The sequence below is a fragment of the Capsicum annuum genome, chromosome 4 (assembly GCF_002878395.1).
Source record: "Capsicum annuum cultivar UCD-10X-F1 chromosome 4, UCD10Xv1.1, whole genome shotgun sequence".
NCBI lineage: Eukaryota > Viridiplantae > Streptophyta > Magnoliopsida > Solanales > Solanaceae > Capsicum > Capsicum annuum.
Window position 1 is genome coordinate 97,423,903 of NC_061114.1, and position 16,625 is coordinate 97,440,527.

The 16,625-nt window shown below is 32.5% G+C and overlaps 1 protein-coding gene across 2 annotated transcripts; it reads left to right on the forward strand.

Moving 5' to 3' along the window:
* The first annotated feature begins 3,069 nt into the window (after positions 1 to 3,069).
* LOC107867799 (protein KRTCAP2 homolog) lies at positions 3,070 to 12,119 on the forward strand. 2 transcript variants are annotated; one of them, XM_016714224.2, is made up of 6 exons: positions 3,085 to 3,227; positions 5,280 to 5,373; positions 8,424 to 8,581; positions 9,068 to 9,119; positions 10,276 to 10,342; positions 11,806 to 12,119. In XM_016714224.2, exons 3-6 carry the CDS (start codon positions 8,426 to 8,428, stop codon positions 11,894 to 11,896), a joined length of 366 nt encoding a protein of 121 aa, XP_016569710.1. In that variant the 5' UTR covers positions 3,085 to 3,227; positions 5,280 to 5,373; positions 8,424 to 8,425; the 3' UTR covers positions 11,897 to 12,119. The 2 variants fall into 2 exon arrangements, with proteins under 2 accessions (XP_016569709.1, XP_016569710.1); XM_016714223.2 differs by lacking the exon at positions 5,280 to 5,373 and having other exon boundaries at positions 3,070 to 3,227.
* The last annotated feature ends 4,506 nt before the right edge of the window (positions 12,120 to 16,625 follow it).

A 16,625-nucleotide genomic window follows, 5' to 3' on the forward strand; every position in this document is an offset into this window, starting at 1 on the left:
CACCATGAATCAAGCACAAATTTTTGAAATTGGAGTAGATCTGGACAATGAAAGAACAAATGATGTAGATGATTTTGACAAAGAACACTTCATTAATTCCAATAATGAAGGGTGTAATGAAAGTGATGGCCTACATGATATGGATTCTCTTATGTTTCCCAAGTCATCATTAAAAAGGCAACTTTCAACTGATGGTATTGAAACTAGCAGTAGAGTAAAAAAGAGTAAGACAAAATTTGCTAGAGAGGAGTTACACTCTATAGTTGAGTTAATGTCAAGAAAAAGTACTGTTACATCTCATGCAGTAGAGGGTCCCATAATTGAAAAGTTATGGGCTTTTTGACAAGTATTCCTGAAATTGTTGTCCCATTTGAAATGTACAACTATGCAGTAAACTTGTTTCTAAAGAAAGACGTCTATCAAATATTTCTTAAGATGACTACTGATGAAGCTCGGAAGTCTTGGTTGGAATATAACTATGAGCTATGCCTCCTTAATAAAATGCGAAGAATGTATTCACTTGATTTAAGTATTTTTGTTGTTTGATGTTTGATAGTATGGTTGTGCGCGTGAACTTTATACGTTGTGGTTATATAGTTTAAACTCTTTTAAAATTGAGTTGAATTTATCGGTATTGTTGTATGTATGTGTATTTTATACATATGTATGTATGTTCTGTTGATTTTCAATTATTAGAGGGAGAGTATGCAATGAGGAATGAATTACATAGATTCATAGTACATCTACAAATTAAAATATGTTGATGTACCATACTTTACTAATGGGAGGATTATGGGATTTTTATACTCCCAAACTCTACTGATGTGAGCCGTTTTTTATTTTTATTTAAATGAAGAGTTTGGATATTAGCATATTTCCTGATTTAAGTGACTTGTTAGATAAAGAAGATAAAGAACTGAAAAAAGTTCGCAGAGAGCAAGACAAGGAGGGGATGAGTTTGTGCCAACTAGCAAGTAAATATGTTTTGAGGTATTGCGAATGTAAGGAACTTTGTCGTACATCAAAACGCTCGGAACATAAATTTATTCAAGAGATACTACGATGAAATGAAACCAGTTGTTATGAAAGTTTTCAATTGAAGAAGGCGGTGTTTATTGTTTTATCCAATGATTTAATAAAAAATATGGGCTTAAATCCACTCGTGGAATTTCTACACACGAAATGTTAGACATGCTTTTGATGATTTGTGCACAAGAAGTGGGAAATCAAATGATACAAGATATCTTTCAACATTCTGAAAAGACAGTTCATATACACTTTCACAGTGTTTTAAACATTGTTTCTAAGCTTGCAACAGACGTCATTAGATCACATTTAAATTATAGTGATGGTGTGGGAGCTCACAAGCCATGCAACGAGCAATATTTATCTTTCTTTAAAGTAAGATGTACTTTCTCCAAATATACACTTTATTATAGTTAATATTTAATTTCTCTCATGATTATTTCCTTAAGTTAAATTTACATATGTATATACTTGTAAGATTGCATTGGAGCACTTGATGACACACATATTAAAGCTACATTGTCGCAAGGTCAAGAAATATCGTATATTGACCGTAAAGGTTATTCAACTCAAAATATTCTAATCGTTGTATTTTAACGTGTATTTTACATTTGCACAAGCTGGATGAGAAGGATTGACTCATAATAGTCATATATTTCATGAGGCTCTTCGTAGATAAGAACCCAACTTTCCACATCCATTGAAAAATAAATATTATCTAGTTGATTCTGGATATTCGCACATGAAGGGATACATGGCTCCTTACAGAGGAGATTGTGAGATATCACTTTTTTAACTTTCGATGTGGTGCAACACGACAATTGCGGGAGTCAAGAGGATGCATTGAATTTAATTATTTACATTCTTCTTGTAGAAATATAGTAGAGCGTACATTTGGTGTTTTGAAAGTAAGGTGATCTATTTTACGAGACATGTCTTACTATAACGTTGACACCTAAAGGGTATTATAATTGTTATTATGGCCATTCATAATTACATTAGAAAGAAGTGCAATATGAATAATGCAGTTCAAATGGCTGAGAGTGAAAGATATGTTCCGACGGTTGATTCTAATGTAGGCACAACTTCAAGGGCTAGCAATATAGATGACAAAAATATGAGTGAGGAAAGTAATTTATATTGGGTGAAACTTCGTGATATGATTGTTAATGATATTTGTAATGCTTAATGCTTTGTATTAATTGAATATTTTCACTTTTTGTATTTACGACGAACTTAACTCTGGCCATACTAGTACCTCTTTCATATGGAACTTCTCATTTATGAAGTATGAATTTTTATATATTATTCTTCTTCTTTAGTATATATTTTTAAAAAATTTAAACAATTATTAATGTACAACATATGAATTTCTCTAAGAAAAAAATAACTCACCAACCAAGATATATGGAGAATACCGCTGAAGATATACAACTTCATGAACGATTAGTGAATAATCCATTTATATTTCACGATGCAACATTCACATTCGACAATGTTTTAATAGTAATATAGTTATTACTCAATCAACGAGTAATATTTTTTTCAATTAAGAGTCATTTTATCAAACAAATATTATCATTTGTGACCAACTATTTACATATTAATGTAATTGTAATTATAATGATTAGTGACATATTTTTTTTTTTATGATTTAAACTCTTTTAAACAAAAAATATTTTTTAGGTGCACAAATTTAATAGTCATTCGTGAAAATATTTTGAATATATATATATAGAGAGAGATAGATAGAGAGTGTGTGTGTGTGTTTTAGTGGTTTATATTGAAACTGAATTAAAATATATATTAATTTTAATTTGAATCATTTTAGAAATAAAAATTAATAATAATCAACTCTATGTATTGTTAACGGTTTTAAGGATATTTCAGATATTTTGATAAAAAAAAAGTGCTAAACAATACTTATTTATTAAATACATTAATAATTTTTGTAACAGTATTTTTATCCAATAAACATACTGCTTGCTTTTAAAATAAGTTTGAAGACTTTCAAAAGCCCTTTTAAAAACTTTTTAAAACTTACTTTTTTTTTAGCCATATCCAAACGAGCTCTTATTCACATTAATTAATTAATAATTAATTAACGCCACGCACGACGGCGTTGAGTTACTTTTTCCCCCAATTATCACCCGACTTGGTGGATCTGGATCCAACTACTAGTTGTGTGCGCTCTTCGTCTGGTGAGTTCTCAATTCCTTCAAATTTCTTTTTACAGTTTTAGCATATTGTTGTACATTCAATTGTATTCTAAGCAGGTACCAAAGAAAATGGGAAAAATGACTATTAAATTTATCTGATTTGCCTTTTTAGATCCGTTAAATGGAGATTTACTAGCTTTCTGTATTGTTCTTTATATTGGGGAATTTGATCATAAAGGGGTTAGTTTCAAGAAGTTAGTGATTCTGGTTGCTGTTTTCGGAATAGATTGGTGGTCAAAGAAAATGGGCATCTCTAACATGGACAAATTTTTTGTGCATTAAAATGCGTTAGGTCAGTGAGGAAGTGGAAGAAAGTGGGCGTTCCTGTCTCCTAGAAATAGCTTTTTAGCTGTTGAATGTGTTCAATTAGAGAGTAAGTATACAGATCAATGGTATAGTGTAAGAGTTTGCTTAATTAATACTAGGGGTAAGAGAGGTAGTATCATAAAATATTATTTTAAAAAATGGTGTTGTTACGGAATAGTTGCGTTGGTGGCGAATGATCTAGGTATCTCTTAAAATGTCAACGGGTGCGTCTTGGATTCGACAAACTTAGTGTATTTTTCAAGAATGTGACACGGGTGCGGCATCGAAAGTGAAGGGTCCACGCAGCTTAGGTTATGCTTTCTCAAGGTTCACGTTAGTCCTGAAGTTAGGTGGCACTTTCTTCCCTGGCTGAAAGTGCAACAAGTCTTGGCACTTTTCTATGCTCTTCAGCTTTCCCCTTAGCCAATCTTAGAAAAATTTTCTACTTTGCCGATTAGAATTAAGTGCAATTTGTACCAACTAATAAAAATTCAGTGGAATTGTGAGGAGATGGTTTGGGGGGGGGGGGGGGGGGGGGGGACCTAGCAACGATTTGAAGTGTTCTAGATTTGCCGAGGCATTTAGCCCTGTCCTCATCAACAATTACAAAGCCAATGTGATCCTACATGTGGTGTTTGGGGAGAGTAGGATGTACCCAACCCTAACTCCTTGATACAATCCAAAATGCGAGAAGAGAAATAAACACAAAACTAGAATAAATGATAGAATTGAAAATGCGGAAAAAATAAAGGACGGAGATAGAGATAGAGAAAAAGACACAAAAAGAGAATCAGAGAAACCCAAAGGATATATTAAATCCTAAAACCTCAATTGACTGATCCTACAAGAAGCACCCTATTCCTATGAAGACCTTGAGGGAATCGTAACGCCCTCTCAACCCCCGTTTCTGTGCAATAATCAACATTGGCTTTTCCAAGCACTCATACTCTTTCAAGAGTTTTACAAATTCAATATTCATCCAAATCTAACCCTAATTAGTGACCTAATCTGTCTATTTATAGGCTAGGCTTACTATTACAAAAATGCTCAAAAGTGGCACTTCAATGGGCTTAGGAAATCAGCCCCTAATTGCACCTGAAAATAGGTGACGTCCAAGTTGACAACTCGTCAACTTAGTGACAGCTCGTCACCTTTGCTCGTCAACCTTGGGCAGAATGCCCTCCTGAGGTTTTAAAAGTTGACGGTCTAAGCTGACAGCTCGTCAACAAGTTGACAGCATGTCAGCCAAAGTCGTTAACTGGTTGAAAGCTTGTCAACTCTGTTATCAACTTTGGGCGGCATGTCCATGGCACCTCCAAGCTCCAAGCTATCATCCAAACTTGATTCTTGAGCTTCATATCTTCACTTTTAGTACCCACCAAGCCTCCAAGGTCATGGATTGATGACATGTCCACCCACTCCTTAGGTCGACCTCGTGTATGTAACTTTGATGAAATTCGGTTTGCATCAGATAGGTCTTGAATGGTTGGCACCAATTTGGCTTGTATCACCCCTCCCTTTGTGGGATAGAGAGTAGGCTGTTTTCGGTAGACCCTCCGCTCAATAGAAGTGTATCTAATGCAGATTGTAAGGGAATAAGACAGCCTAGATCCCGTCACTATTCTTTAAAAACTACTCAAATGCTCCCAACTGTCTTAGTTAATATTTTTTAAAACAGATTTGTTCATGATCATTGATAGTTTACTGGTTGCTTAAATTTATTTACAGGTTGCTTAAATATACTCTGTCCGGTTCATATTAAATGGTGTTTTTAGCTTGGGCCTTGTGCACATCCCTAAAAAAATCTACTCACTCCTGGAAAGTAAGAAGTGTTTTTACTAACTTGCCTTTAATTAAATAGTAACTGTTTAATATAGTGTCTTAGTTACTCTAAAAGTTCATTTATCTAAGTAGGGGTGTACTTGAAAAAAAGTAATTAATACCTTTTTGATTATGTGGAACAACACTTACTTTGGACCAAAATGAAAGGGTGAAAGCACCACTTAATATAAACCAAGGGAGTATTCCATTTCATGATGGTGGCCAATTCGCCTACACCTTGACTATTCCATAGATTACTTGCGAGTTTTCAACAGAACGAGTACTAGATAAGTTTGCCACCAAGATTTAGACAGATGGGAAGAAATGATCTAGAATCGCTAAAATATATCTAAGCAGTATGTTGTAACTAGTAAAACTAAAACTCAGATACCAGGAATGAAATTAGGGTTGTTCAAAATCGAACCGTAACCGATAAGCCAACCACAAAATAGGCTTATTGGATAAACGGTTGGTGAATGGATTAAAATTTTATAATTAACGGTTTACTGGTGTGGGAATGGATTACTCAATTTCCTTATCGGGTAAACCGTTAACCCGTTAAGAGTTACCGTACTTACATTTTTTCTCTTAGATATTAAAATAAATATTTTATTATTATAAACCCTGATACCAAACGGTATCTAAGAAAGCTCAAATCAGTCCACAACAAACACAAAATAGTCCACACGATACTAGACAACAACGGCAACAAGAAAGCAAAACTAACTTGAGAGATAATGGATAAATAACTTGACATAAAAAGAACATGTAAGATAGAAACTAAAGAGCATATTAAACTCAAAAACCTCTACAAACATGTAAACTAACACCAAGTTCTTACGTTGAACCCAAGAGGAACTCGGTTCACTCAAGAACTCACGTGTCTAGGTCTAGCCAATACAGAACACAAGTGGAACCTTCACTTGTGAAGTCAAGTTTCGGTTTGCCTCAAGTAGGGAGAGGACTTTGGTGTTTCAAATTGTTTCAAGAACTTACAACAATGATCAACTAAGTAAAAATAAGACTAAAGGGCCTATTTATAATCTATTACAACATAAAGTGTTCAAAATGCCCTTAATGAGGGTGGGGTGGCCATGGAGTGTATTTTTAGCATGTGAAATCCCTCAAACACCCCTTAGTGAGAAAAGGGCACCTTTCACTTAGTCCTACACTCCAAGACCGTGGTCCTTCAAGCTTTACAACTTCCGCAAGCCAAGCCACCTTCTACACATGGCTTTGCCTCATGGAATGTCCAAAATGGTCTCCCCATGCATGCTCTCTTCTCCTCAATGTGGCCACAATTGGGTTCTTCATGAGTTGGCCTCGCATGATGTCATCGAAGGCTATGATGGCCATTTGGCTCTATTAAACCCTAAACCTAAAGCCCCATCTAATATCCACTCTATTATATTATTATTAACCAAGCTCATTAAATATTTTGGACCTTATCATATTATCAAACCTAAAGTGTAAAGTCCTATTTATTCATAGTATTATGCCATGTTTAAAATTTTTAAAGGCTCAAAGCAACACAACTTTCTGTTTTGGACCAAAACTATGGTGTTTTTGAGATCCAATTTTGTACGGTACCTTCTTTGAAGAAGGTACCGTGAAGGTCCAATAACCGCCTGATAATTGCTTATCCGCCATCGAATCAACTAATATCTTATTGGTTGGCTAGTGGATTAGTACATTTTAAATCCGGTAACTGGTAAATCAAACCGTTAAGCGTATCCAACCAATCCCCCGATAAGCACCCCTAAATGAAATAGAGTACACGGAAAGGTACGCATTAAGGTGCAAAGCTTAAGACAGAGAACCCCCTAATTATGGAAAATGTGTCTCCTCTCTTTCTAGAAGTCGGTGAGATAGGAGACGGATTTTCCACACTCAGCGGTTTGTATTCCAAGGGCACCCAAGAAAGTGTTTTTTTTTTAAAATTTGCTAGGTAGCGAGGGGAGCAATTCTAACAGCTTAATGTTATCCGGTGCGACGTGTAAATGCTCGAGTGAAGAAGTTGATCGTCCTATGGTGTATTGTGCGGTGGTGTCTCTGTGGAGGATGATCTTAAACAGTTCTACTACATCATGGGTGATGCCAGATACTGTCAGAGATGTGTGCAATATCTGGGTTGGGACAAGTAGGATAGGAAGACAAAGGGCATGGGAGGTTGCACCGGTAGCTCTTATGTGGGTCATATGAAGGGAGTAAAATAGGAAAACAGCTGAGGAAATTGAAAATTTTGTACATCTGAGGAATAGCGTTTTTGTCTTTGATTGTCTTTTGGTTCACTCCTTAGATTCCTATTTGTTATAGACCATATAGTGATATAATTAGTTGCCTTATCACAGAATGAAGGTAATTCAAATGTTTGATTGGCTTCCTATAACTATGAGAATAAACACTAGTAGAGATTAAAAAAAAAGATTAAAAAGACAGAGCTTATGCATCTGAGATTTTTTCCCTGTGCATCTTTGCAATTTAAAGTATACAACTTTTCAAACTCAAACGTATGAATGGCTCCCTATGACTATGAAACACCAACAGAGTAAAAAAAAGACAAAAAAGATAGCTTATTCATCGAAGTGTTTTTTCTTGAGTATTTTGCAATTAAAACTTAAAAGTATACAGATTTTCAATTACTGATATTCAAAAATATCACTCGGATTCAATTTCTTTCGTGCTTAATATGCACTTCCACCTACATTGCTTGTGGGTGGAGAATATAGCTCAGTCCCAGTTCATCTGCTGTGTTAAGTTTCCTTCGTAACTAATTCCATAAAAGTTAGTTTCTAAATAATGATTGGCATATGTTGTTGTCCTTTTAAACTTTTTAATCATTAAAGGTAACGAATCATGCTATTTAATGCTTTTCTTAAATGTTGCCTTCCAGCTCGCATGATGTCAGCCTTTCTTGATTACACCTTGAAAATTTATAATGAATTCCTGCTAGACTGCTAATTACCTTTTTCCTTTGTTTTGACGTGTTTCATTTAAACAATTCGCCAGTCTAATTATCTCTTCTTTTTTTGTGTGTGCGTGCACCTGAAGTCATGGCTGGATCTGGGAGTTCGATGCTTTATTCATTTCTTCTATTTATCGCGACGCTCTCTCTGCAGGAAGTGTATAGAGGAAAGTTAGGATCTTCAGAATTGTATACCATCCTTGGTGGATTCACTAGTTCTCTCATATTCATTTTGTTGTTAACGGTGAGAAAAATTACCTTTTGTGGTATTACGTGCTGTGCTCTAAGGTCTTAGAAGTGCAGGCACTACTAAGTTTTACCAGTCTATTAATGCTGTTAAAATTTACAGTGCCTGTATTCCTGTACAATAAAGCTGTACTAATTCAGATGTACGGTGTAGAAATTGTTCTATTCATCTGCAAATATATGTGCAGCTTACTAACTTTCTTCTCCCTGGCATCTTGTGGCAGAATTTATTTTTCCTTTGAGATTAATTCACTTTCCTGTTTTCCTATTTTTTCATTTTGTTGTCAGATCTACTGTTGTCTTCACCATTCTTTACACAGTTTCATGACTGCCATACATTTTATGGCTGCATAAAGTGAACTATTACATGGTGCTTTGCTAGCAGCCTGCCTAGCATACGAAAATTTAAAAAAATGTTGCTTTGCTAGCACCTTACATACCAAGCTATTAACATATTGAACTTGACTTGGTAATACTGTTGCAGTTCATCGGAAACTACCAAGAAACGTGTGGTGTAAGGACTGGATGGGGTGCTGGTAAGTGCATTTTGTTTTGACTTCCCATTGTCATATTTCAATCAATTCTTCTGAAGATGTAAACAGTGTTCAGGAATGCGCTTGCATCGTCGCATAATGCTATGATGCGAAGTGATGCGAGCCCCTCTTGCTATGTGCGGCTGATGCGAGCCAACCTTACATAAGTGGGCGCATCACAGGGTTATGCGAGATGCGAGCCGATGCGAGAAGCAAGCTAATGCGAGTGTATCATTTTGATTTTATTTTTAGGGTCAATTTTAAATTTTAAATAAGAATCGCTTCCTATTGATTTTATATTTAAGGTCAATTTTAAATAAATTAAAAAAAAAGATCTACTTACATGTCGAAACATTATTAATTTAGATTTGGGTTTTCTTTTTTCTTTTTCTGGTTTGTTTTGTATTTTATTGGACTGTTTTCCTATTGTGGTCTGTTTTGTTTTGCTGGTATGTTTCACAGCAGGTGTTTCAGTGCTCAAACCTCTGATTTTGGTGTTTAATTTGAACTTCTGCTTATATATATATATATATACATATATATATATATATATATATTGTTCCTGTTGATTACATAGTTGTTGTGGTCTTTTCAGTTTTGTCTTACTGTTTGGATGCTCTATTTAGTCTTTTTTTCTTTAAATTGCGCCTCACTTCAATGATGCGCTTGCATCGCTTCATGCTTTGTGACGCGGAACCTTGTCGCTTTTTTCTGCATCACGCTCCCTGAACACTGGATCTAAATTCCTTCCTAATATATCTATTGTAGAAATAAACAAAGGATTTTGTCTTTTAGATGTAGCAGAAGTTATAGTATATTTCCCTAACATTTTTATCTTAGCATGCAATCCCATATGTTTACATTGGCGGAGCTAGCTTGTGGAAAGGGGATTCAATTGAATCCCCTTTGCCCTAAAATTATAATACGTAAATAAGGTAAATATACCTTTTTTTGTCATATAAACTGTTGAATCTTCATGACATGTGGGAATATTCTAGTTTAGTGTCAAAGGAGGTTCAAATTGCTTTAGACTAGGTACAAATCTAGGTGTGATCAGTGTTTAAGTTGTGTGGACCATGTATCTTGTAATAGTAAAGAGATACAGCAGCTGTATGGATCAATTAATTTTAATCTGTTCTATTGCTCTGGTACACTGCAGTTATACTTGCTGAGGTAGTTGCTCTTATTGCTGCTGGCACTGTTCATCGAGTTAGCATCACGACATGGTAATGGACTATACCATCTAGTTATTGTTATTATGGATAAAGAAACTTGTGTTTATTGCATATGTTTTTTTCTTGTGAGAAATCTCTTGGATGAGTTAAATGAGCTAAAAGAACACAAAATTGCGTAGAATGGAACCTTTCTCCCCCAAAAAAGAATAACTTACGCAAAACTACTTTGCGACATTTAATTTTTGATTTAAAATGTTTATGACTTCATTATCCAAAGGATATTTCGTTTAGAAACCTAAATTCAGTTCATGACCTATTAAATGATTGACTTTGCTTAAACTGTGTCTATTAGACATACCTAAACTCAGCTCTCAACATTAACACCTGACCAAAAAGGCAAAAACTTTGTTACCCATATTTATATTGAACTCCTTTTCCGTGTCACCTCTGGTTCCTTTGGGTATCTCTATGATCAATTACGTAGTGTTATTATGCGACTTCAGATTTCCTACTCCGAAACCACCCAGATTTTTGCTCATCTTGACTGATTCCCAGTTGACCAAATGGCAGGACTTCTTTTCCATATTACTACCTCCTCGAGAGAAGTTTCTTATTAATCTATCTATCGCAGTGGTGGAGGCAGAATTTCTATCAAGGGGGTTCAAACGCAGGAAGCAAAAAAAGAATTAAAAACGTGTCCTTAATGTGTCTAGAACCCAAGAACATGAGGCTCTCTGCGTGGAAGTTTGCACCCCCTTTGCCAATGAACCAAGTTTTTGCTTGTAACAACGGGGTTCAATTTAATATATATTCACATAGGAGAAAAAACTTCATATATATATATATATATATATGAAGGGGGTTCGAACCCCCTGGAGTTCATGTAGCTCCGCCTCTGATCTATCGTGTTGACTGCTTTGAAAGAATAAAGAAAACTCACGTCATAAATGTAGGCAAGGAATCCAAAACACTATTAATTAGATCCAAACTGCCTCCAAGCAGCATGCACTGTATCTTATATGTAGATGGCTTTCTTTTATATTTTTTCTATAATCCCTTTTCCATATTGAGGAAAGTCTTGCCAAACTATTCCTCACTTACAGCTGCTGATTTCACAGCATTGCTGTTTTGCCGCTCATCTATCATCCACCATAATATATGGGTAATAAGTGGATGGTGAAGCTTGGCATACTCATCAAACCCACATGCACAAACTAGTTATTTTTTTGGATAAAGAAAAAAATAGTTATTTAGCCGAATGCCCTTTTTTCCATCTCTAATGGCAGATGTAATCTAATATCTTGCACTAGTACTCGTTCCCGTTATATACCAAACCAGAGAAGCTCATATATAAAATTAAGGGGTAAGGTTGGAGAATTTTGACCTTGATTCCTCCTGTAAATAATTTTGTTAGCTCATATAAACATGGTTATACAAGAACTTGTTTAGAGTACAGGTGGTGTGGTAGTATGGTGTTTATAAATCTGATTGTGTGTTCCTGGATCTTAATGCAGCTTCTTGTTCTCAGCCGCATTGCTTTATGAGGTCAACAAGCTCTCGGGTGTGATGGTTTCTAGAAGCGAATCTAGAGGCAAAAGGTACTAATGTACATTTGGCCTCCAAGGAAAGGACGGTTGGAGCCATTTGCTTGCCTTTGTACTTTTCATAGTAATGTTGTGAGCAAATTTTACCCGAACTTGCAGAATGATATATTAAACGAAATCATGGCCGAGTTTATATCACTACATTCTTGGTCATTTTTAGGTTGAGATAGATCTGTTGAGCAACTTAAATTTACATGATAGTTTTATGGTGGAAATTCCCTAAATTATTCCTGCAGTGTACTAGACGGCAAATAGTGTTTGCAGTGATTCTTCTAGTTCAGAAAGAATAAAATCTTACAAGGACCTTTAACTATCAAAGAGGAAAGAAGAGCATTGTTGGTTTAAAACGTGGATACATTAATATAACTCTTAAAGAGTAGAACATTTAGACTAAAATTGGCATTATATGAAACTAGTGAAACCGAAGCGCGGTTTTAAAATAAATTAGCTAATTTTTTTTAGAAAACACTCTTTATGATTTTAATTTTGTTAGTTGACTGAATTCTATTTTTTGAGTTAGTTAAAAGAAAACAATGTGAGCTCAACAGACATTATTTGATTCTAGCTCAAGTGTTTATTTAATAGATAGTATAACTTTTAATTTGGGGATTTAAATGAAAAATTCAGACAAATTTTAAAAGTTGTCTATGTATTCAACGTAAATGAAACTCATTGTTGATCTTGATCTTCGCTGTAGTTATCACATTTGAGTGCTATCAAAAATGAATTAGCTTCTAAAAAACAAAAATAAAATCAAGATATTTAGTTCCTTTTCATCAATTTGCTCTAGAAACATTTCTAATTCAATTTGCAAGTTTTATGAACAAAATTCCTTAATTCAAGTACCCAAACATAAAACATAACGGAGTATCATAAAAGCTTTAAATACAGAGACATCATAAAAAATGAGTAACTGTTGCTTGGCATGCATGAAGTCAAAAAAGGAAACTATGTGAGGCTGGTCAACTTCACAATTAAAGGCTAAGGTGGAGTGGTAAATTTCTCGATCCTTTTTCTTTGGTAGGGAATGTTTTATCTCCATAATAAAAATTTTCAGCGCGAATCAAGATTAATTGTCTCCAATATGATTGTTGAACACTGAATAGGATATAAAAAAAATTCTCAAATACGACTATTTTCTTGCTACCTTTAAATGATAATGTTCAATTAACAAACACGTAAAAATTAAGATGTCAACTTGCAAAAAATAACAAACCTAAAATAAATAAAAAATAAAAATTATAAATAAAATAAAAAAAACAACACCACACACTAATTGTAGAAACTAAGAGAGAGCAGAAATAGAGAAAAAATCTGCACGTAAAGCTATGTTAATGACAAAATAAAAAGGAAAATGACAAACAGACAAAAAATTGAAGACAACTATAAAAAGTTCAATAAATAAAATATTCAGATAATTTTTTTTTAAGTATATCATTTATTTAAAATTGGAGAGAATACAATTTAATATGAGGATTCGAGACTTCAATATATAATACATAACAAATATATCCACAAACAGAGAAACTTGAGTACACAAACAAAACATAAACACCCAAGACCCATTAAATACATGCAGTTGTCAAGTGCCATTCTTCTTATTTATTATGAGACATGTATAAATTTTATATGAAAATCTAAATCTACTACTTACATAAATTTGTTCGTATTTTATGTAATTGCAAAGTAACCTGTAGATTCACAAAAAGAAATTAATATAAATTTATTTGAGATAAAAGAATAAATTTGATAAATATACATCTAAAGAAGAAATAACCGCTTAAATAAAATTTGACCTACTACATAAATTGTTACCACCACAATATATTCTCTGAAAATACTAATCATAATTTTAAAAGAATGCAAATGATAAAATTTAAATAAAAAAGATAAGAGTGCAGCCATATTTCATGTAAACGATTCAAAGAAAACCTTCTTAGTGATAAATTGATCATAAAAGAGCCAATTGAGGATCTTATTTAACAACGAATGTTAATACTTGGAGTCTTTAATAATTTGATAAATGAAAACTCAAATGATTCATGACTCTTTAATATCTCCTTTGAAGTCCAGAAAATAAAACGTTTTAACCTTATTAGTAACCCATATATTCATTGCATTGAATTTTATTATTAAACATAAGCTTTCAAAAGAACCAAACACATCGTACTATATTGTGATTTCATTCGTATGAGCTAAGTGGAGAAAACTCAAAAATTTTAGGGTAATTATTAGAAGTTCAAAAAGTCGTTAATTTTGTCTTTATTGTAATTATATGATTATTATTTAGTCTATAATTAATTAGGTATTTTATAATAATAAAGAAGAAATTTTCAGAAAAGAAGAAAAAAGATAAATAAAAATGGTGGTCTTAAAAATATGTCACATCATCAAATGCCTACCCTTCCTATATATATATATATATATATATATATATATATATATATATATATATAGAAAAAGAGATATTTATATATAAAAGTAGAGATTTAATAAAAAATCAAAAGTATGAATTTACTTAAATGCATCATCTTTAATAGTTGTCACCAAAGTATTTGATATTTTCATCTTAAGAAAAACAGATACTTTCATCTTTCAACTTTTGATTTAATAATTTTTGACTTCTAGAATTTAGTATAACATGATATGATTATTATTTATTATTTAATGATTAGTTATTTAATGAAATTTTTGTTTAGTATAGGGATAAAACGATAATTCAACTTCTCCAAATACTTAATACAAATATGATATTGAACTTTATAGGTGTTATGAAACAAAAATCAATTCAAATTCGTAAGTTGAGATTAAAAAACTTGCCAATTTAATGTTACTCTAATGATGTATTTAATTTGAAAAAAAAAATTCAAGCTTATATGTAATTCAACAGAAAGTTAATGAAAAACAAAAGATACAAGAGAAAGGCATCATAATCCAATTCAATCAATAGCAATATCTACACGTTCCGTTCAAACAATTTATTTTATTCAAGTACTCAACAACCTAAATAATAAAAAAAATAAGTAGATTTTAATGGCCTAAAAGAAAAAGTTTCTCAATATTGAGTATTTCACCTTAGCCAAAGAAAATAAAAAGGTTTGGAATCACATTCACACCTCCAAAATATTTATAGAAATCACAAAATTTACAACAAATGAAATTGATACTTAGACTAAAAATAAAAGAAGCGATTACACTAAAAAACCTCCAAATATTTGGTTTTGACGTAGAGCTTGATTTCTTACTCTTCTATATCCACTTTATCATTTGCTTTAACACAGTTTCTACAATAAGAAATGAAAAAGAAAAAATTAGTTGTTCTTAGTATTATATTATACTAGTAAATTATAGCACTAGTAAAATAAAAAGAGAGGAGTAAACCTTTGTTGGCAGCAAAGAAAATGAAGCATATATGCGCTCAGTGTAGTAGAGATACGAACCGACACAATAATATGAGTAATTAAAGACTAATAGTGATCACTGCAACTAGCAAAAGAGACCCCAAAATCGCCTTCATAAATAAATTAATGACAAGGGTTTTTGCACTTTAAAAATTGAAAAGAGACCCAAAAAAAATTAAAAAAAATATGCGTAATTAAGAGGATATAATTATAAAATAAATATTAAATTTTATTAGATTAAATTGTGAAAAAAACTTCAAAAAAAGAAGAAAAAAGATAAATGTCAATGGAGGCCATAGAGGGGTGCTACATCACCTCCTCTATGTTTCTCCTTTAAATACACTAGTGTGTATATATATATATATATATATATATATATACTAGTGTATATATCCGCGCTTTGCGCGGTAGTAAAGAAAATAGAAAATATCAACGAATATTAATGTTTGTATAAAAAAATTGTAAATCAAACATCTTTTCATGAAAATAACCGTTTGTTAGACTCTAGTAATTGAAGCATATGGCTAATTGTTCAATCGAGGTTTATTTTTAAAATTAAGTTGAATTGTATTAGGTGAAGAAACTATGAGGAAAAGGATGACAAAAAAATAAAGAAGAAAAAAAATCAAACATAAATATAACCATAACTAAATTTGTTAGCATATTAGTGATTATGAAATGATCGTTAATTTTCAATTAAATTTAAATACTATTTTTTTCTCTTAGGAAACAATTGCCTACATCCTTTTGGTGTAATTAGTTCATTAGTCAATTTATTTGTAAAATAATGAAGAAAGAAGAGATCAAGCTCTCGCCCACCATAAATTTTTCTTAGTTTTTTCTTCTCTCACTTGCTCAAAACACAGTAAACGCAATTTATTCCTCTTCGATGCCTCGTATTTGAAAAAAATAAAAAGGGAGCAAATAAATAATCAGTAAAAATAAAAGTAAGTCATTTAAATATTTCAAATATAAAAAGAATTTTGATATCTTGCATGTGATCAAATGAAGATTATGAAACGTCTTTTTTATACAACATCAAATTTTAAAAGTATCAGTATTATACTATTCAGATAGAACGAAAAAAATAGGAAAAACATTACCAAAAAGGATATTCATGTCAAGTTGTCAGTGACAATAATGAATTTTTCCTTTTCTTCATAAATCTTTCTATGATGATTTTCGAGTCTTTTCTTATTTTTGCAAAAATAAAACATCACACAAACTAATGCATTGCAAACAAAAACTATAAGAAAATAAATAAAATTTCACATTGTAGACACGTAAGTTTGTCCCTCCCAAAAATAATTTTTACCTATTTACCTACCC

Bases quoted from the DNA above. Each gene is read 5' to 3' on its own strand.
- LOC107867799 (XM_016714223.2), top strand. From the start codon at position 8,426: ATGGCTGGATCTGGGAGTTCGATGCTTTATTCATTTCTTCTATTTATC. The intron at 9,120-10,275 runs GTAAGTGCATTT...GGTACACTGCAG, and splicing joins AAGGACTGGATGGGGTGCTG to TTATACTTGCTGAGGTAGTT. The intron at 10,343-11,805 runs GTAATGGACTAT...ATCTTAATGCAG, and splicing joins CGAGTTAGCATCACGACATG to CTTCTTGTTCTCAGCCGCAT.